This window comes from Macaca thibetana, chromosome 16 (assembly GCF_024542745.1).
Source record: "Macaca thibetana thibetana isolate TM-01 chromosome 16, ASM2454274v1, whole genome shotgun sequence".
Lineage (NCBI taxonomy): Eukaryota > Metazoa > Chordata > Mammalia > Primates > Cercopithecidae > Macaca > Macaca thibetana.
This window is the reverse complement of record NC_065593.1, coordinates 2,694,935-2,716,445: the sequence shown is the minus strand read 5'-3', so window position 1 is coordinate 2,716,445 and position 21,511 is coordinate 2,694,935. Positions and strand designations below refer to the sequence as shown.

The following is a 21,511-nucleotide window of genomic DNA, read 5'->3' as shown; positions in this document are numbered from 1 at the left end:
GTGGTCTACCTGCCTCGACTTCCCAAAGTGCTGGGATTACAGACATGAGGCACCACACCCGACCATTTTTTTCTTTTTTTTTGAGACAGTGTTTTACTCTTTTGCCCAGGCTGGAGTGCAGTGGTGTGATCATGGCTCACAGCAACAGCCTTGACCTCCTGGGCTCAATCGATCCTCCCACCTCAGTCTCCCAAGTAGCTGGGACTGCAGGCGTGTGCCACCATGTCTGGCTAATTTTTGTGTTTTGTGTAGAGATGGGGTTTTGCCATGTTGCCCAGGTCAGTTTTGAACTCTTGGGCTCAAGGGATCCTTCCACCTCAGCCTCCCAAAGTGCTGAAATTACAGGTGTGAGCCACCATGACCAGCCTACTGTCTGTTTTTCTACTAGCATTATGATCATGACCACTTAGATCATTTCCAAGAAGACTGAGGCTTTCTTTACAACTGTTCTCTTCTTCTGAGCCTGTCTTAGTCTATTTTGTGTTGCTGTAACAGACTACCTAAGACTGGGTATTCTATAAAGAAGACACATTTATTTAGCTCATAGTTCTTCAGGCTGGGAAGTTAAAGAGCATAGCATCATATCTGGCAGTTTCCGGTGAGGGCCACACACTAGGTTGAAACATGGTGGAGAAGAAAAGTGAGCAGGCGGGTACAGAGAGATCACATGGCAAGAGAGGAAATGAGAGAGTCTGGGAAGCCAAACTTGTTCTTATAATAACCTGCTCTCATGGGAACTAAGTGCCCTGAGAGCAAGAACTCACCCCCATAGGAAGACATTAATCCATTCATGAAAGATCTGCCTCTGTGACCCAAACATCTCCCACTAGGCCCCACTTCTCAATAGTGCACACTGGGGATCAAATTTTTTCTTTTTTCTTTTTTTTTTCTGAGATGGAATCTTGCTCCATCACCCAGGCTGGAGTGCAGTGGTGTGATTTTGGCTCACTGCAACCTCCGCCTCCCGGGTTCAAGAAATTCTCCTGCCTCAGCCTCCCAAGTAGCTGAGACTACAGGTGCCCACCGCCACACCCGGCTAATTTTTTGTATTTTAATAGAGATGGGGTTTCACCTTGTTGCCCAGGCTGGTTGTGAACTGAGCTCAGGCAATCCACCCACCTCAGCCTCCCAAAGGGCTGGGATTACAGGCGTGAGCCACTGTGCCTGGCCCAAATTTTTAACATAAGTTTTGGTGGAGATAAAGTACATCCAAACCATAGCAGAGCCCTCACCAGAGCTCCCCTTTACAGTCTGTATGTAGCAATACAGTCTTTTTCTAGCCTTTTCCTCTTCTAGCCTCTGCCCATTACCCAGTTCCAAAGCCACTCCTGCATTGGTAGGTATTTGATACAGTAGCAACTCACTTCTCAGTACCAATTTCTGTCTTAGTTTGTTAAGGCTGTTATAACAAAATACCTCAGACTTGGTAATTTTTTTTTTTTTTTTTTTTTTTTTTTGAGTTGGAGTTTCGCTCTTGTTGCCCAGGCTGGAGTGCAATGATGCAATCTTGGCTCACCACAACCTCCACCTCCCGAGTTCAAGTGATTCTCCTGCCTCAGCCTCCCAAGTAGCTGGGATTACAGGCGTGTGCCACCACGCCTGGCTAATTTTTGTATTTTTAGTAGAGACAGAGTTTCTCCATGATGGTCAGGCCGGTCACTAACCCCCGACTTCAGGTGATCTGTCCACCTCAGCCTCCCAAAGTGCTGGGATTACAGGCATGAGCCACCGCACCCGGCCAGACTAGGTAATTTATAAACAACAGAAATTCATTGCTTACAGTTCTGGAGGCTGGGAAGTCCTGGATTAAGGCACCAACAGATTGGTGTCAGGGGAGGGCTCACTCTGCTCCTGAGGTGGCACCTTGTTGCTGTGTCCTCACATGGTGGAAGGAGCAAGGCAGCTCTCTGTAAGGGCACTAATCCTGTTCATGAAGGCAGAGGCCTTGGGACTTAATCATTTCCCAAAGGCCCCAGCTGTTAATACTATCACATTGGGTATTAGGTTCCAACATAGCGTTTTGAGAGGACACCATCTTTAGACCACAGCACTCTCTTTGTCTATGCAAGGACCAGGAGGGAATATGAATAATGAATGTAGTTGGGTTGGGGTGGTAGAGTTATGCATGAATTTGTTTTTGTGTTTAAGAAACTTCCCCATGCCTTAATAACATCTTCTAAGTTTAAAAAAAAAAAAATGCCACCTTTGAGTTGTTGGGGAGGAACCCTAACCCCCGGCCCTCATAGATTCAGTGTTTGGTGGCATATGGACTAAACTGGCGAAAGACAGATGAGGAAGAGGAAAGACAGTTTAACCACATACATACAGATGTGTGTGATGAAACTCTTTTGTGTGGGTCACAAAAATGTGACCTAAAGAAGTGGTTAGAGTGTGGGGCTTATATAGCATCTTAAGAGGGGAACAGGAGGGGCAGAAAAGACCCGTGTGGGAAAACAGATGACTTCTTTTTTTTTTTTTTGAAACGCTGTTTTGCCCAGCCTGGAGTGCAGTGGTGCAATTGTGGCTCACTGCAACCCCTGCCTCCCAGGTTCAGGCGATTCTCCTGCCTCAGCCTCCCAGGTAGCTGGGACTACCGGTACGTCCACCATGCCCAGGTAATTTTTGTATTTTGTTTTTTTTTTGTTTGTTTGTAGAGATGGGGTTTCGCTATGTTTGCCAGGCTGGTCTCAAACTCCTGACCTCAAGTGATTCACCCGCCTCAGCCTCCCAAAGTGCTGGGATTACAGGCACCCGGCCCAGATGACTTCTTAATAGGGGAAGAGGAGGAGGGAGGGGACTGATGGGAAGTGGGTGCTGAGGAGAATAGATGGGAGGGAGGCTAGTTTTTGACAGCATCTGTTTAGGTGTGGTCTGGACTTCTTCTAGTCTTAAGCGATAAGAGTCAGTCTTCCCTGGTGTTCCCAGGGAGGGGATTTATCACAGTTGAATTCTTTTGAGTTATTTTGTGAGGCTCTGCTTTTCAGCATATAAGGGACTTCAGGAACTCAAATGCTTTCAGCTCAAAATAATTTTTAGGTCACAGAGGTATGTTCTGGACTGTCAGGTTTTTGCCTTGCCTAGGAGTTTGCTCATTTATAAATAGAGAAAAAAAAAAACAAAACAGAGAAGGAACTAGTGTGGCTGGGATAGCCATGAAGAAGCTGGAATTCCAGCTGTACTTTGTAGATTGCAGCTGAGGTAGAAATGGAAGGCCATCTGGGCAGGGGTTAAATCTCCTGAGGGGTGGGGGACTGAGCTTGAGTTTGCGTCTGGCTCCATCACTTATCGGCTGTATGTCCTTGGGCCTGTTGCTTTTCTAAAAAAGAGCGACAACAAGAGGCCGTCCTCAGAGTTGGCCTATCATAGGCCAAGATGGTGGAGAGCCCAGGACGAGCCCTCAGGACCCAGCGCTGCCTGCCTTATGTGAGTGAGATAGGACTGCAGTGATGAGATGTTCAGTGATGGGCCATGGTGTGGCCAGGAAGACACTAACTTGACTACCAGGAGGCCCCAGAAGGGAGGAGATGGACTAAGATAGCAGTATCTGCGCGGAGCCGACCGAGGAGGACTTTGAATACCAGTAAATACACTCGCGTCCTAGAAGGTGGCCAGCAAAGGCTCTTGATCTAGGCCATTTAGTGTTCAGCAGGCCAGGCCTGCATCTGTGTTTGGGATAGGTTGCATGGAAGAGAAGCTGGAAGTGCAGAGGCCAGATCCGGGAGGCTGATGAAGTTGAGCAGGCACATGGGAGGGGAGCTTGATCTCTTGGGCTGTGCTGTCTAGCCGAGTGGCCACCGACTACGTGTGGCTCCTGCACACTGGGAATGGGGTGGGGAGGAGTGGGAGTGTGAAGGACACACACCCCTAATCTGAAAACCTTATTGTAAATATCTCATTAGTGAAGTTGTATTGATTCTGTGTTAAAATGGTAATATTTTGATATATTGAATCAAATCAAACATGTTATTAAAATTAATTTTACCTTTTTTGTGCTTTTGTAATGTGGCTACTAGAAAATCTAAAATTGCTTATGTGGCTTACATTCGTCACTGTGTATTTCTGTTACGCATTGTTGCTCTAGGGGGTGGTAGCAAAGGGAGTGAAAGGGACAGAGCACTTTGAGAAATGTTAAAAAGACGACGGGAGGGAGGCCAGGTACATTGGTGCACTCCGTTAATCCCAGCACTTTGGAAGGCTGACGTGGAAGATTTGCTTGAGCCCAGGAGTTTGAGACCAGCCTGGGCAACATAGCACAACCCCATTTCTACAAAAAGTTTAAAAATTATCCAGGTGACTGGGTACGGTGGCTCACACCTGTAATCCCAGCACTTTGGGAGGCCGAGGCGGGTGGATCATGAGGTCAGGAGTTCAAGACCAACCTGACCAACATGGTGAAACCCTGTCTCTACTAAAAATATAAAAATTAGCTGTTTTTGGTGGCGCGTGCCTGTAATCCCAGCCACTCAGGAGGATGAGTCAGGAGAATCACTTGAACCCAGGAGGCGGAGGTTGCAGTGAGCTGAGATTGTGCCACTGCACTCCAGCCTGGGCAATAGAGTGAGACTACCTCTCAAAAATAAACAAATAAATAAAATAAGCCAGGCATAGTGGTGTGCCTGTAATCCCAGCTACTTGAGAGTGAGGTGAAAGGATCACTTGAACCCAGGAAGTCGAGGCTGCAGTGAGCCATGATGGTGCCACTGCACTCCAGCCTGGGTGACAGAGTGAAACCCTGTCTCTAAAAAAGATGGCAGGAGGGAATGAACATTTTTAATGTTTTAGTCTCCAGTACAGCCCTTTTAATTGAGTGATGATTTTCCATTTTATAGATAAACAGGGTCAGAAAGAGCAAGCAACTTCCCTGCAGTCGCATAGTGACAAGCTGGACTTGTCTGACTAAAACCTGTGCTTTTGCTACTGTGCTCATGGGTCTCTTGGACTTAGTGATGGGGATTTAAGGAGGAGAAAGGCAGGAGATAGAGCCAGGGTTCAGGATTTGGGGCTGGGAAGGTGTTAATAAAGCGTTTGACTCAGGGCCTCAAAGCCTTTTGCTTTTGTGTGCATTTCTCACAGCCTCACATGCCCAGGCTGTTGGTGCTGGGGATTAGGCCTGGGGCTGCTGCTCCCTTTCAGAATTCTTGCCTGGCCTCAGAGGGGCCTGTATCTAGGAACCTCAGCAGAACCCTGCAAGGGCTGGCTGGGACCATTGGTGAGATGTGCCATGCCCAGGAGGCATGGACGAATATATGTTCCTTTTCAGTCCTGCAAGCGTGTGGGCTGTGATGAGGAACGCGTTGGCAGTCTTTAGATGAACGCTGCTCCTTTGGAACTTGCTGGGTGTTAGCTTTCGGTGTGGCCTTAGGGAGTGGACTCTGGACTGCAGACACTGAACTAGAGGTTTCCCATTTGGAAATGAGGTCTTGGGACTGGATGATCTCTATGTTCTTTCTAATATTTCTTTTTTTTTTTTTTTTTTTTTTTTTTTTTTTTTTTTTTTTTTTTTTTGAGACGGAGTCTCACTCTGTCGCCCAGGCTGGAGTGCAGTGGTGCAATCATGGCTCACTGCAAGCTCCGCCTCCTGGGTTCACGCCATTCTCCTGCCTCAGCCTCCAGAGTAGCTGGGACTATAGGTGCTCGCCAGTACACCTGGCTAATTTTTTGTATTCTTTAGTAGAGACGGGGTTTCACTGTGTTAGCCAGGATGGTCTCGATCTCCCGACCTCGTGATCCGCCCGCCTTGGCCTCCCAAAGTGCTGGGTTTACAGGCGTGAGCCACCGCGCCCAGCAATATTTCTTTACTCATGTGATCTTTATGTTTCATTCATAATTTTAATTATAATGTTTCTAAGTTTATGTTTTGACTCAAGTAGTGATCATTACAGGCCGTCTTTGGGAATGCAGAATTTTAGTTTCACAGATCCTAAATATTGGATTGTTTTTATACATTTGATGATTTGACACCCTACATAGAATGGTTTTTTAAGGTACTAGCAAATAATATATGAAGGGAAAAGAAAGCATTCTTCCTGCAGCATCTCGAATATAAAGATTTTGTTATTTAGTATTAGATTCTAAAAATTATTTTGTATCCTCTGATTTCTTATAGATAAAACTATGCCTACTAAAAAACAATGAAAATACTTTTTCAGAATATAAACACTATATATAATATTTGAAAATATTACAATCCATAAAAGTTAGAAGAAAATAATAATTAGTGCTTGATCTCACTATTCAAAGACACACCACTTTAATTTGGTGAGCCTCCTTTTAGTTTTTCATAGAGCTGTGATGCATGCTTAATGCATAATTGTGCATGTTGCTGCCTCCTCCTCCCAGCTTCCTGACATGTCGTCTCAGGTCATCAGAAACTTCCAAAAGAAACAGCAATTTCTTTTTTTTTTTTTTTCCCCTTTGAGACTGAGTCTCACTTTGTCACCCAGGCTGGAGTGCAGTGGCACCATCACGGCTCACTGCAGCCTTGACCTCCCAGGCTCAAACGATTTGTCTACCTCAGCCTCTTGTAAACAGCATTTTTATGGCTGTCTAATAACCCATCATATGAATATGGCTTAGACTGCCCAACTACAGCCTAATTTGGGGTTTTTATGTTTTCTTCTGTTCTTTGCCCATATAATGTGGCAGTGAATATAATAAAACACTTTTCCCACACTTTGGCTCATTTCATTTCAAGCTTCTAAAAGTGAGATTAATGAGTCAGAAGGCATGACTATAAGGCTTTTTTTCAAATTGATTTCCTAAAGGGCTATTCATTATACTTTTTCACCGGCATTGAGGTCAAGTGTCCTGGGAGTAGGAGTGTTGAACATGTAGAAAGTCACTTCAGTTCTGGAATTTATCTTGCTTTGCTTTGTTTTGTTATACTTTTTTGTCCTCTCCTGATGCTCACCTAGGGTCACACATTGCCTCTGGTTGTCATATGTCTTTCGTCTCTTTCAATCTAGAGCAGGGGTTCTCAATTAGGGAGTGGGCATTGTCTCCTAGGGGACATTTGGAAATGTCTGGAGATAGTTTTGATTGTCACAACCAAGGGGGTGGCTACTGGCATCTAGTGATTAGAGGCCAAGCATGCTGCTAAACTTCTCACAGTACACAGGGTGTTCCCTTGCAGCATAAATATATCTGGCCCAAGACATAAGCAGCTGAAAAGCCCCGATCTAGAACAGTCCTTTCACTTCCAGCCTGGGCGACAGAGCGAGACTCCATCTCAAAAAAAATAAAAGAAAATTGAAGTCAAAGTCATATAACATAGAATTAACCATTTTAAAGTATAAAATTTACTGCCTTTGGCCAGGCGTGGTGGCTTATGCCTGTAATCCCAGCACTTTGGGAGGCCAAGGAGGGAGGATCACGAGGTCAGGAGATCGAGACCATCCTGGCTAACACGGTGAAACCCCGTCTCTACTAACAATACAAAAAATTAGCCGGGTGTGGTGGTGCGCGCCTGTAGTCCCAGCTACTCAGAGGCTGAGGCAGGAGAATGGCGTGAACCAGGGAGGCGGAGCTTGCAGCGAGCCAAGATCGCGCCACTGCACTCCAGCCTGGGCGACAAAGTGAGAGTCCGTCTCAAAAAAAAAAATTTACTGCCTTTCAGTATATTCACAGTTTTGTGCAGTTACCATTTCTTTCTAGTTTCAAAACTTCTCATTACCCCAGAAGAACACCCTGCACCCATTAAGTAGTTTCCCCATGCCCCCTTCCCCCAACCCCTGGCAACCACTCATCTCCATTCTCTTTCTGTGGATGTTTGCCTACTCTGCACATTTCATATAAATGGAATCATATAACGTGGGCTTTTGTATCGGGCTTCTTTCTCTGAGCATGTTTTGAGGTTCATCCATGGGACAGCACGTGTCAGTACTTCATTGCTTTTGATGGCTGGATAATATTTCATTGTCAGCATTTGATAGGAATTTGGGTTGTTTCCACTTTTAGCTATGCTGCTCCGTACATTCATGTATGAGTTTCTGTGTGGATAGATGGTTCATTTCTCATGGTCTATACCTGGGATCAGAATTGCTGGATCTTTTGATGTATGTTTAACTTTTTGAGGAACTGCCAGCCTTTTCTCACAGCAGCTGCACCATTTTATATTCCTACCAGTAATGTACAAAGGTTCCAGTTTCTCCACATCCTCATCAACACTTATTTTCTACTTTTTTTATAGTAGTCAGCACAGTGGGCATAAAGTGGCATCTCATTATGATTTTGATAAACATTTCCCTAATGACTACTGATTTCATTTGTATATCTTCTTTGGAGAAATATCTGTTGAAATCCTTTGCCCGTTTTTGAACTAGGTTTGTCTTTTTATTGTTGAATTATAAAAGTTATTTATATATTTTGCCATATATATGTGTATATATATATAATTTTTTATTTTTTTATTTTTATTATTTTTTTTTGAGACAGGGCCTCACTGTCTCACCCAGGCTGGAGTGCAGTGGTGCAGTTGTGGCTCACTGGAGCCTTGACTTCCCGAGTTCAAGTGATCCTCTCACCTCAGCGCCCCCAAGTAGCTGGGACTACTGGCATGCACCACCATGCCTTGCTAACTTTTGTATTTTTTGTAGAGACAGGGTTTCGCCATGTTGCTGAGGCTGGTCTCAAACTTCTGAGCTCAGGCAGGCAATCTGTCTGGCTCAGGCAGGCAATCTGTCCGCCTCAGCCTCCCAAAGTGCTGGAATTACAGGCGTGAGCCACCATGCCCAGCCTACTTTATATATTTTGGACACTAGACTCTTACCGGATACATGATATGCAAATATTTTCTGCCATTCTATAGGTTATTTACTTTTTTATATTTATTTATTTATTTATTTATTTTGAGATGGTGTCTTGCTCTGTTGCTCAGGCTGGAATGCAATGGCACAGCTCCTCTCACTGCAACCTCCACCTCCTGGTTTTAAGCGATTCTCCTGCCTCAGCCTCCCAAGTAGCTGGGATTACAGGTATTACTGCTGCACCACTGCCATCCACCATGATACTGGATATGCTAGCAAGGGTAATTAGGCAAGAAAACAAAATGAAAGGCATCCAGATCAGAAAGGAAAAGTAAAACTATCTCTATTAGCAGATGACATGATCCTACCAGGCGTGCCACCATGCCTGGCTAATTTTTGTATTTTTAGTAGAGACAGGGGTTTCACCATGTCGGCCAGGCTGGTCTCAAACTCTTGACCTCGTGATCTACCCACCTCGGCCTCCCAAAGTGCTGGGATTGTAGCCATGAGCCACCCTGCCCAGACCTCTTTTTTATTTATTTTTTATTGAGACAGGATCTCACTGTGTCACTCAGGCTGGAGTGCAATAGCATGATCTTTGCTAAGTGCAGCCTTGGAACCTCCCAGGCTCAAGTGACCCTCTTGCCTCAGCCTTCTGAGCAGCTGTGACTACAGGTGCACACCACCATGCCTGGGTAATTAAAAAAAGAAATTTATAGAGATGGGGTCTCACTGTGTTGCCCAGGATGGTCTTGAACTCCTGAGCCCAAGCAATCCTGTCTCCTCAGCCTCCCAAAGTGCTGGAATTATAGGTGCGAGTCACCACGCCCAGCCACAAAAGATTTTAATTTTGATTAAGTCCAATTTATATTTTTGTTGCTTTTCGGTATAATACCTAAGAATTCTATTTTCTTTCTTTCCTTTTTTTTTTTTTTCTTTTTTATTTTTTGAGACAAGGTCTTGCCATGTTGCCCAGGCTGGGCTGCAGTGACATGATCTTGGCTCACTGCAACCCCCACCTCCCAGGCTCGAGTGATCCTCCCACTTCAGCCCTCCGAGTAGCTGGGACTACAGGCATGTGCCACCACCAAACCTGGCTAATTTCTGTATTTTTTTTGTAGAGATGGTGTTTCACTGTGTTGCCCAGGCTGGTCTCAAACTCCTGGGCTCAAGAGATCCACCCAGCTCGGCCTCCCAAAGTGCTGGGATTACAGGTGTGAGCCACCGCTCCTGGCCAAGAATCCTATTTTCTTAAATTTCTTTCAGTGATGATTTGTAGTTTTTACAAGTCCTTGGTTAAATTTATTCCTAGTATTTTATTCTTTTGCCTCCTTTTGTAAATGGAATTGCTTTCTTAATTCGCTCTTTTGATTGTTCAATGCTGCTGTGTAGCAACTGATTTTGTCTGTTGATTTTGTACTTGGCAACTTGACTGAATTCGTATTTTAACTTCGGTGGGTGTATTTGTGGATTCTTGGGGATTTTCAGTAGGTAGGATCATGTCATCTGCTAATAGAGATGGTTTTACTTTTCCTTTCTGATCTGGATGCCTTTCATTTTGTTTTCTTGCCTAATTATCCTTGCTAGCATATCCAGTATCACGGTGGATGGCAGTGGTGCAGCAGGCATCCTTGTCTTGTTCCTGATCTTAGGGGAAAGCTTTTGACCTTGGGCCATAAAGTGTCAAGTCAGCTGTGGGTTTTTGTAGTTGCCCTTTATCAGATTGAGGAAATTCCCTTCTATTCCTAGTTGGTTGAATGTTTTTATCTTGAGATATTAACTTATTTAAAATTTTGTTTTACTTTTTAATATAAAAACTTTGGTGTGTGTGTGTTTTATTCCAACCAGTGCTGATTCCTAAAGAAAAGCCCCCAATCACAGTTGTGGGTGATGTTGGAGGAAGGATTGCCATCATCGTGGTATGTAGACCTCTTTTATTATTTTAATTCTAGTATTTGCCGTTGTTATTCTGTTGATTGATTGATGACTTGATTGATTGATTTTGTGAGTCTTGCTGTCACCCAGGCTGGATTGCAGTGGTGTGTTTTCGGCTCACTGCAACTTCTGCCTCCCAGGTTCAAACGATTCTCTTACCTCAGCTTCCCAAGTAGCTGGAATTACAGGTGCCTGCCACCATGCTTGGCTAATTTTTGTATTTTTAGTAGAGATAGGGTTTCACCATGTTGGCCAGGCTGGTCTCAAGCTCCTGACCTCGTGATCCGCCCGCCTTGGCCTCCCAAAGTGCTGGGATTACAGGCGTGAGCCACTGCACACGGCCGCCACTGCATTTAAAAAAAAAAAAAAAAAACTTTTTATTTTGAAGTAATTATAGATCCACAGGAAGTACGGGGAAATACACAGGGACCTCCTGTGTATTCATTGCCCAGCATCCTCCATCTTGCTTAACTATGGTACAATAACACAGCCTGGAAATTCTCAGTGCCACAGCCACAGAGGCCCTTCAGACAGCACCAGTTGTGCATGCAGTGTATGTGTGTGTGTGTGTGTATGTGTGTGTGTGTGTGCAGTCTTATCATGGGTAGCTTTGTGGAACCACCACCACAGTCAGGACACAGAATTGCTCCTTCACTGCAGGGCACCCTCATGCTTCCCTTCATAGCTACACCCACATCCTTCCCACCCAATCTGCAACCCCTGGTGTCTTTGTCCATTTTGTGCTGCTGTAACATGTAAGACTAGGTTGTTTATACAGAATAGAAGAAATTTATTCTCTAACAGCTCTAGAGGCTGGATGTCCAAATCATGGCACCAGCATTTGGTCTGGTGAGGGCCTTCTTGCTGCGTCCTCACATGGCAGAAGGCAGAAGGATAAAAACGAATGAACTTGTCTTCAGAAGGGCAGGAAAGAGGCGAACCCACTCCCACAAGCCTTTTTATAGCGACATGAATCCATTCCTCACGGCAGAGCCCTCACAACCTGAACACTTCCCCAAAGACCCCACCTCCCAACACTGTTGCACTGGGGAATAAGTTTCCAACACATGAATTTTGGAGAGACAAAAACATTCAAGCCATAGCACTGGCAACCCATGATCTGTCCTCTGTATTTCTAATTATTATTTCAAGAATGTCATATAAATGGAATCTATGGTTTATAACCTTTTGAGTTTTGGTTAACCTGCCATGATTACCCTGAGATCCATCCAGTTTGTTTTGTATATAAATATTTTATTCCTTCTTATTGCTGGGCAGTATCCCATGGCATAGAGGTACCAGAGTTTATTTGTTGGAGGACATTTGGATGATTTCCAGGTTGGAGCTATTATACATAAAACTCACTATGTACATTCATGTATGGGTTTTTGTGTGAACAGAGAGTTTTGATTTCTCTGGGGTAATTGCACTTATAAATGCAGTTGTTGGTTTGCATGGTAGTTGCAAATATAGTCTTTTTTTTTTTTTTTTTTTTTTTTTTTTGGAGACAGAGTCTCGCTCTGCCGCCCAGGCTGGAGTGCAGTGGCGTGATCTTGGCTCACTGCAAGCTCCGCCTCCCGGGTTCACGCCATTCTCCTGCCTCAGCCTCCGGAGTAGCTGGGACTACAGGCGCCCGCCACCTCGCCTGGCTAGTTTTTTTTTTGTATTTTTTAGTAGAGACGGGGTTTCACTGTGTCAGCCAGGATGTTCTCGATCTCCTGACCTCGTGATCCGCCCGTCTCGGCCTCCCAAAGTGCTGGGATTACAGGCCTGAGCCACCGCGCCCGGCCGCAAATATAGTCTTATAAGAGACTGTCAAACTGTTTGCCAAGGTGGCTGTACCATTTTACTAGTAGTACTTTTTAAGTAGTGTGTGTGTGTGTGTGTATTTTTGAGGGGGTATGGTCTGGGTCTGCTGCCCAGGTTGGAGTGCAGTGGCTTGATCACAGCTCACTGCAACTTCCACCCCATGGGCTCAAGCAATCCTCCTGCCTCAGCCTCCCAAGTAGCTAGGACTACAGGTGCGTACCACCATGCCTGGCTAGTTTTTGTTTTTGTAGAGACTGGGTTTCGCCATGTTGCTCAGGCTGGTCTTGAACGCTTGAGCTCAAGCAATCCTCCCACCTCAGCCTCCCAAAGTGCTGAGACTACAGGTGTGAGCCACCACGCCTAGCCTTTATATGTATATTTTTGATCATAGTAACTTCAGTATGCAATAAAAGAGTAGAAACCACTGAACTGGGTATTTTATTATTAAAAACAATAATCATTATTATTTTTTCCATTATAATAACATGTAAAAAACATATTTCCCATATGCTCAGTGGAGAAAATTTGGAAATAAGGAAGGTAGCAAGAAGCAGCAAGGGGAAAGAGGCAACCATAATTCTATTACCCAGAGTCGAAAACATCTTTTAACACTTTTTCTGTGCATTAAAAACAAAAAAAGAAAATCATATCTCCATCATTTCTGGTGCGATCTGCGTTGTGACAGCACAGTGTTGGCCAGTTATGGTGCAGAAAACAGTGCTACCCCTGGGAGCCTGGAGTGTGGTGGGAGATAGCCCGAATAGTGAGTGGCAGGTGCTGTGCAGGAGGAGGCTCGTGTGAAAGTCCTGGAGGGATGCCATGGGGCACGGTGATGGGGACGTGGGGCCGTGCTGTCTGCACAAGGCCAAATGGAAGAGCAGATTTTTCGCAATAAATGTAAGCAGACCCTTTTTTTTTCCCTGGTTGTCTAACCTATTATTGTAGAAGTGCTCATATACATTCTTTTCCATCTGTGCTTTGACAGGATGACATCATTGATGATGTTGACAGCTTTCTTGCTGCAGCAGAGACCCTGAAGGAAAGAGGTGCATATAAGATCTTTGTGATGGCAACTCATGGCTTGTTGTCTTCTGACGCCCCCCGGCTGATTGAAGAGTCTGCCATTGATGAGGTAACGGTCTGGGTGTGTTCGTGAGGACAGCTGCCTGGGCTTCTGGCACATCATGATCTTTAGTTACAGAGAGTAGGGACAAGACTGAGATTGTGGTTAAGAAAGGAATCAAGGGCTGGGCGTGGTGGTTTATGCCTGTAATCCCAGCACTTTGGGAGGCTGAGACAGGCAGATTACCTGAGGTCAGGAGCCGGAGACCAGCCAACAGGGGGAAATCCCCTCTCTACTAAAAATACAAAAACTAGCCTTGCATGGTGGTGGGCACCTGTAATCCCAGCTACTTGGGAGGCTGAGGCAAGAGAATCGCTTGAACCCAGGGGGCAGTGGCTGCAGTGAGCCAAGATTGTGCCACTGCACTCTAGCCTGGACAACAGAATGAGACTCTGTCTCAAAGTAAATAAATAAATAAATAAATAAATAAATAAATAAATAATAGTAATGTATACAACTCATTAGTTTTTAGAATGCTTGGAGTTGTGCAGTCATTACCATAGTTGATTTTAGAACATTTTCTTCTCCCTAGAGAGGAACACCATACCCATTAGCAGTCACTTCACATTTTCTCTCACTGCCATTAGTCCCTGGCAACCACTAATCTGCTTTCTGTCGCTCTAGATTTGCCTGTTCTGGACATTTCTTATTAATGAGATTACACAATGTGTGGTCTTTTGTGCTGGCTTCCTTCACTCAACATAATATTTTCAAGGTTCATCCATGTTGTAGCATGAATCAGTACTTCATTCCATTTTATGATCAAAGAATACTCTGTTACATGGATAGTCCACATTTTGTCTCTCTTTTCATATTTCATGTCGATAGAAATTTTTTCCACTTTTTAACTTATGCATGGTGCTGCAGTAAACATTTGTGTACAGGTTTTTGTGTAGACATCTGTTTTCCCTTCTCTTGGATGCGTACCTAGGTTTAGTACTGCTGGGTCGTACAGTAACTTCATGTTGAAACTTTTGAGGAGCTGCCAGACTGTTTTTCAAAGCAGCCGCACCATTTTACATTCCTACAGCAGTGAGTGGGGGGTTCCAGTTTCTCTGCACGCCTCCAATACTTGTTATTATCTTTTTATGCCATACCTGTCCTAGTGGGTGTGAGTATCAAATCTTAACCTAAGAAACACAGGCCGGGCACAGTGGCTCACGCTTGTAATCCCAGCACTTTGGGAGGCTGAGGCGGGTGGATCACGAGGTCACGAGATCGAGACCATCCTGGCGAACATGGTGAAACCCTGTCTCTACTCAAAACACAAAAAAATTAGCTGGGCATGGTGGCGGGCTCCTGTAGTCCCAGCTACTTGGGAGGCCGAGGCAGGAGAATGGCATGAACCTGGGAGGCGGAGCTTGCAGTGAGCCGAGATGGCATCACTGCACTCCAGCCTGGGTGACAGAGCGAGACTCCATCTAAAAAAAAAAATTGAAACATTGACTTGAGACATAGATCCACTGTTTTCCCGTCATGGCAAGCCTCAGATTTGAGAAGCTATCACATTTCCAGACTAAACCATGAAGCTACTTGGCTTTCTGATGCTCTGGTTTTTTTTCTCTTGCTTCACAGGTAGTGGTCACTAATACAATTCCACATGAAGTCCAGAAGCTCCAGTGCCCCAAGATTAAAACCGTGGATATCAGCATGATCCTTTCAGAGGCGATCCGTCGGATCCACAATGGGGAGTCCATGTCCTACCTTTTCAGAAACATAGGCTTAGATGACTGAACAGCTTTCCTTTAGGAAAACTCCCGAGGGCCAAACTGGAAACATAAGAGTGACTGCTTGGTGGGATAGATTTCACAGGAACCGTCATGTTTGTTCCTCCCTCTCCCCTGTAACCTCTCTTCTTGTTGATTCCTATGAAGATAGACCAACTTTTTATGTCGGTTTAGGTGTTCGTGAGTTTGGGGAGCCATTTTTATAAAAGAAAAACTTTATTCTCCTCTTTTGAAAAGGTAAGACCTTGTTTTAGTGTTAACTGTTTAAAAAATAACACTTGGAATAAGATTTGTAAGCTCACAAAGTCTTTTTCTGAAGTTGCTTGAGCCAAGTGCTTAAAAAGTTAATAAAATAAAATGATCTGTATGATACCTGCAGTTGAAAAGCCAAAAAGATTATACTGTCCAGTCCAGTAAATGACATTTTTAGAGATGCTTTTGTAGACAAGCATATGGAATATGTGATTGTATTTATTTTCCGCAACTAAAAAAGGAATAAAAACTTGTGTTTGTGTGTTTTTCTAAAACTTTGTGTTTTGGCAATCGTTTTATAACTAAAATAAAATGAAAGCTGAATCTACACACTGTGAATGTTGAAATGTTTATCAGCTTGTTTTCTCTTCTGCAGCATTGTGCGGGGATGCAGTAGCCTCCCAGAGATGTGTAATATTCTCTGTTCTGACAATTTGTCCAAGGCCCTGAAAGTTCCCGACGTGTTGTCATTTGATTGAGGAGGGAGAGGAGTTGGAATCTCAGGATGCAAGGCCGCAGGCAGCAGGGGAACCAGTGAGCACCATCTGCCATTGGTCTTGGTGTGGCTTTGCCTCTCTTCCACGGCTGGCTGTTCTCTGTCATGCTCTAGGGAGATGAGATGCTGGGAGATGCGTCCCAAAGGGCAAGTGACATGACCCTTGTTGCTATCAAGGGTCTAAATATCATCTGTCTTTAGCGTTTAGGACCCTGAACTTCCCCACAGAGTCCACTGGACTCTCCTCCCCTGGAGCACTGGCACTGGGGTTTACGCCCACCTGTCCTCCCACTCAGCCTGACTTACGAAGGAAAATGTAGACTTGCTCATAAAAACTAATTTTTCTTCCTCCCCAAACACCTTAAACCTTTGCTTTCTGCTTTTCTTGTTAGAATCTGGAATAAAATAGTAGTTTATTTAGCACAAAATTAAGATCAGTCACCAGCCATGCTGGCCTTCCCTGTGCTCCACAGACAGCAGTGCGGCCCGTGAGCTTGCCCCAGTAGGCCAGGGCCTTGTTTGTGCAGAAGCACCAAGGGCTCTGCTTCTGGAAGCTGCCCAAGTATTCCATGGGCTCCTGCACCCCCAGAAGTGCCACCCTCACACCTAGTTTACTTCTGAGGAAACGGCTTTGGGGGAAAGGCGTTCTCTCCCCACGTTTTCAAATCCAGTTAATGATAGAGCTATTTACTTTGAAAAAGTGTCCTTGCTTTCTGTGAACCTGCTCCTAGAAATGGGGCCTCTCGATCTTCGGAATGAATTGGCTTAGGCCATGGGATGGGAGCTGGCGGCTTCTTTGCCAGGGTAGCTCTGTCCCTTGCAGGCTGGAGACCACCCAGTTTCTACATGTGGAAGAAGAGCTTTGGGAGCAAGGTGTCACCGCCCATGAGATTGGAGCCTGCCTGTGGTGCCGGGACCTCCCACTGTTGCTGTGAAATGAGCTGAAGAGGCTTCAGTAAGTCTCACAGCTCCAGCCTCTGCTGGGTTTGGGTTTTTTCCTACCTTCTGCTCTTTGGATGCTGTCTAACCATTTGCTACTATAGATGACGGTTGAAGTCACCATGTGGTTTGGCTTTATAGCAAGTGACAGGCACTTCCTGAACAGCCATGGGGCGCCCCCTGGGGTGGCTGTGCTGACACAGTGGCCCTCCATGGTTTGGGAATGGCGGTGCCGCACTAGCAGGGAGGACGGGTTCTGCTCCGGGTTCCTTGGAGATGCAGTGGACTCTCAAGCTCCTTCAGTGGGAGGTTTCCTCCTGCCACTGTGTCCAGGGAACTTTGACCTCCGTGGTTTTTCCTGGCATGTCATCCTTCATGAAGAAAAGTCATATTTACAGAAGTGAATGGAAACGTTTTATGGGAGTGTTTTCCTCTGGGTAATGAACTTGTCTAAAGCTAGGATCCTTCACACCCACAGAGACTCGAAGGTCTGCTCTGAGTTGGCTCTGGAAGAACGTGAAGATGAGTGCCGGGAGGAGCCATGGGCAGGGCATGGGCCAGGGGATGGCTGACAGAGGGCTGAGGCCAGGAAAGACAATTGGCAGATGATGGTGGGGGAGAGTGGAGTGCCACGTCCTGGCCCGCCGGGCTGGGGCAGGAGGATGGAGGCCCTCAAGGGGCAAGTCAGGTGCCCAGTAAGGACACCCAGACCTCTCAGCCACCCCCTTCCCTGTCTAGAGGAGGCCCCGGATACAGTTTCTCCATGTATTGTAGGCTTTTCTTTGGCCAAAGAAGCCATTTACCCTCTAGACTACTGTCTTTGCTAGAGACAGAGACAGTCTCTGTGGCCAAAGATAATGGTAAAGTGAACCCAGAAATTCTATGACAGAAAACAGGCTAATCGTTTCCAGTTCTGACTGTGACGTCATCGCTTGACAGATGTGGTTAGAGCAATGCTCTCGAGGCATCAAGAGCACACAGGATGCCACCAAAGGGAATGAGTGGATGGACAAATACCAGTTCCACCACACTGGCACATTAATCTTTTGGCTTTCACTGTTTATTACCTCTAAGGCTGAGGAGGGAGGATTGCTTGAACCGGGGAGGTGGAGGTTGCAGTGAGCCGAGATCATGCCGCTGCACTCCAACCTGGGCAACAGAGCAAGACCCCGTCTCAAAAAAAAGTTGTAGAATTCAACACCTACTTTTAACAGATCAACCAGACAAAAGATCAATAAGGAAAGAGATCACACCACTGTACTCCATGCTGGTGACAGAGTGAGACTGTCTCAAGAAAAAAAAAAAAAAAGCTGAAATGCTAAATTTTATGTTGTATGTATTGTGTACTTTATAAAACATTGTTGGAAGAAATTAAAGATGACCTAAATAGGAAGACATCCCACGATCACGGGTTGGAAGTCTTAATATCATTAAGATGCAATACTCCAAATCAATCTACAGATTCAGTGTAATATCTATCAAAATCCCCAATGGCATTTTTTGGCAGCTATAGAAAAGCCCATCCTAAAATTCATATGGAATCACCGAGGACCTCAAATAGCCAAATCAGTTTGAAAAAGAACGAAGTTTGAGGACTTGCACTTCTTGATTTCAGAACTTACTACAAAGCTATACTAATCAAAAACAGTGTAGTTCTGGCATAAGGAGAGGCATAGAAGTCAATGGAGTAGAATCAAGAGTTCAGAAATAAACACTTTATCTCTAGTTAATTGATTTTCGACAAAGTTGCCAAGATCTCTCAGCAGGAAAAAGAATGGTGATTTTTTTGGAGGGGGGGGTTCTTTTTCATTTTGTTTTGTTTTGTTTTTTTGAGACGGAGTCTCACTTTGTTGCCCAGGCTGGAGTGCAGTGGCACGATCTCAGCTTACTGGCACTATCTCGGCTCACTATCTCGGGTTCAAGCAATTCTTGTACTTCAGCCTTCCAAGTAGCTGTGTCTGCAGGCATGCACCACCATGCCTGTATATACATACACACACACACACACACACACATATATATATATTGTTTTCTTTTTTTTTTGAGACTGAGTCTCACTCTGTCGTCCAGGCTGGAGTGCAGTGGCGCAATCTTGGCTCACTGCAACCTCCACCTCCCAGGTTCAAGCAATTCTCCTGCCTCAGCTTCCTGAGTAGCTAGGATTACAGGCATGTGCCACCACACCCGGCCAATTTTTGTATTTTTAGTAGAGACGGGGTTTCACCATGTTGGTCAGGCTGTTCTTGAACTCTTGACCTTGTGATCCGCCTGCCTCGGCCTCCCAAAGTGCTGGGATTACAGGCGTGAGCCAGCATGCCCGGCCCAAAAACATTTTTTAAATGGGATTTGAATAGGCATTCCCACAAAGAAAGATATACAAAAAGATATACAGGCCGGGTGTGGTGGCTCACACCTGTAATCCCAGCATTTTGAGAGGCCGTGGGTGAATCACTTGATGCCAAGAATTTGAGACCAGCCTGGCCAATGTGGAAAAGCCCCATCTCTACTAAAAATACAAAAATTAGCTAAGCATGGTAGTGCACGCCTGTGATTGAAGCTACTCAATGGCTGAGACACAAGAATCGCTTGAACCCAGGAGGCGGAGGTTGTAGTGAGCCGAGATTATGCCAAGACACGGTAACTCAGTTTCAAAAAAAAAAAAAAAAAAAAAAGATATACAGGCATTCATACAAAAAATACATCTAAATGGAAAGATGCTTAGCATCATTAGTCATTATAGGTAGTATAAACAAAAACCACAATGAGATACCACTTGATACCCATTTGAATGGTTGTACTACAAAACAAAACCAGAAATAACAAGTGTCGGCACCAGTTGCAGTGCTGCACACCTGTAGTCCCAACTACTCGGGAGGCTGAGGTGGGAAGATCACTTGAGCCCAGGAGTCTGAGACTAGCCTGGGCAACATAGTGAGACCCTGCCTTGTAAAACAAACTAACTAACAAAAACAAGTATTGGCAAGAATATGGAAAAATTGGAGCTCTCATACATACACTGCTGGTGGAAAGGGAAAATGATGAAGCTGCTGTGGAAAACAGTCTGATGGTTCCTCAAAAAATTAAACATAAAATTACCAGATGACCCAGCAATTCTGCTCCTGGGTATATTCCAAAACACATTACAAACAGATACCCAAATAAGTACATGGACATACATGTTCAGATGTACTATTCACCATCACCAAATTGTGCAATCCCAAATGTCCATCAATGGATCAATAAACAAATATTAGTATTTAATGCCTGTAATCCTAATACTTTGGGAGGCCAATGCAGACGGATCACTTGAGTTCAGGAGTTCAAGACCAGCCTAGACAACATGGTTGAAACCTCGTCTCTACCAAAAAAAAAAAAAATTAGCCAGGTGTGGTGGCACCAACCTGTAGCCAGTTACTTGGGAGGCTGAAATGGGAGAATCACTTGAACCTGGGAGGCAGAGGTCGCAGTGAGCCAAAATAGCACCACTGCACGCCAGCCTAAGCGACACAGTGAGACCTTGTCTCAAAAAAAAAAAAAAAAAAAAAAAAAACTTAGTATTTACATAGAATAAAAAGAAACAGATTACTGTGTGAGTTACAATGTGCATAAGCCTCTAAAACATTATGCTAAGTGAAATTAACCTGACACAGAAGGTCACATATTGTGTGATTCCATTTATATAAAATATCCAGAATAGCCAAATCCCTAAAAACAGAAAGCAGATATGTAGTTACCAGGGGATGAGTAGATAGATATGCAGCGATGTAGTTATCCAGGGCAGTGGTCCCCAGCCTTTTTGGCACCAGGGGCTGGTTTTATGGAAGACAATTTTTCCAGATTGGGGCAACCGGTGGGGGATGGTTTGGGGATGAAACTGCTCCACCTCAGATCATCAGGCATTAGATTCTTATAAGGAGTGTGCAACCTGGATCCCTTGCATGCACAGTTCACAATAGGGTTCTCACTCCTATAAGAATCTAATGCTGTCACTGATCTGACAGGAGGTAGTGCTCAGGCAGTAATGCTGGCTTGCCTGCCGCTCACCTCCTGCTGTGCGGCCCATGGTCCTGGGGTTTGGAGACCCCTGACCCAGGGGATATAGTGGGTTATAGGGAGAAACTTCTTTTTTTTTTCTTTGAGATGGAGTTTTGCTCTGTTGCCCAGGCTGGAGTGCAGTGGTGTGATCTCGGCTCACTGTAACCTCTGCCTCCTGGATTCAATCAATTCTCCTGCCTCAGCTTCCCGAGTAACTGGAACGACAGGCACATGCTACCGCGCCTGGCTAATTTTTTATATTTTTAGTAGAGACAGGGTTTCACTATATTGGCCAGGCTGGTCTCAAACTCCTGACCTCGTGATCCGGCCACCTCGGTCTCCCAAAGTGCTGGGATTACAGGCGTGAGCCACCGCACCTGGCCAGGGAGAAACTTCTTAATGGGCACAGGATTTTCTCTTGGAGTGACAGAAATGTTTTGGAACTAGACAG

At 45.0% G+C, this 21,511-nt stretch overlaps 1 protein-coding gene across 7 annotated transcripts in view; it reads left to right on the top strand.

The window, feature by feature from the left end:
- The window catches only part of PRPSAP2 (phosphoribosyl pyrophosphate synthetase associated protein 2), a 76,559-nt gene extending 60,641 nt beyond the window's left edge, over positions 1-15,918 (top strand). For all 7 annotated transcript variants that reach the window (XM_050763935.1, XM_050763934.1, XM_050763937.1 and 4 more), the window contains 3 exons: positions 10,593-10,663; positions 13,474-13,620; positions 15,187-15,918. In XM_050763935.1, the coding sequence (XP_050619892.1) occupies positions 10,593-10,663; positions 13,474-13,620; positions 15,187-15,345 (377 nt within the window). In that variant the 3' untranslated portion in view covers positions 15,346-15,918. The remainder of the gene's footprint in view (positions 1-10,592; positions 10,664-13,473; positions 13,621-15,186) is intronic.
- Positions 15,919-21,511: the final 5,593 nt, after the last annotated feature.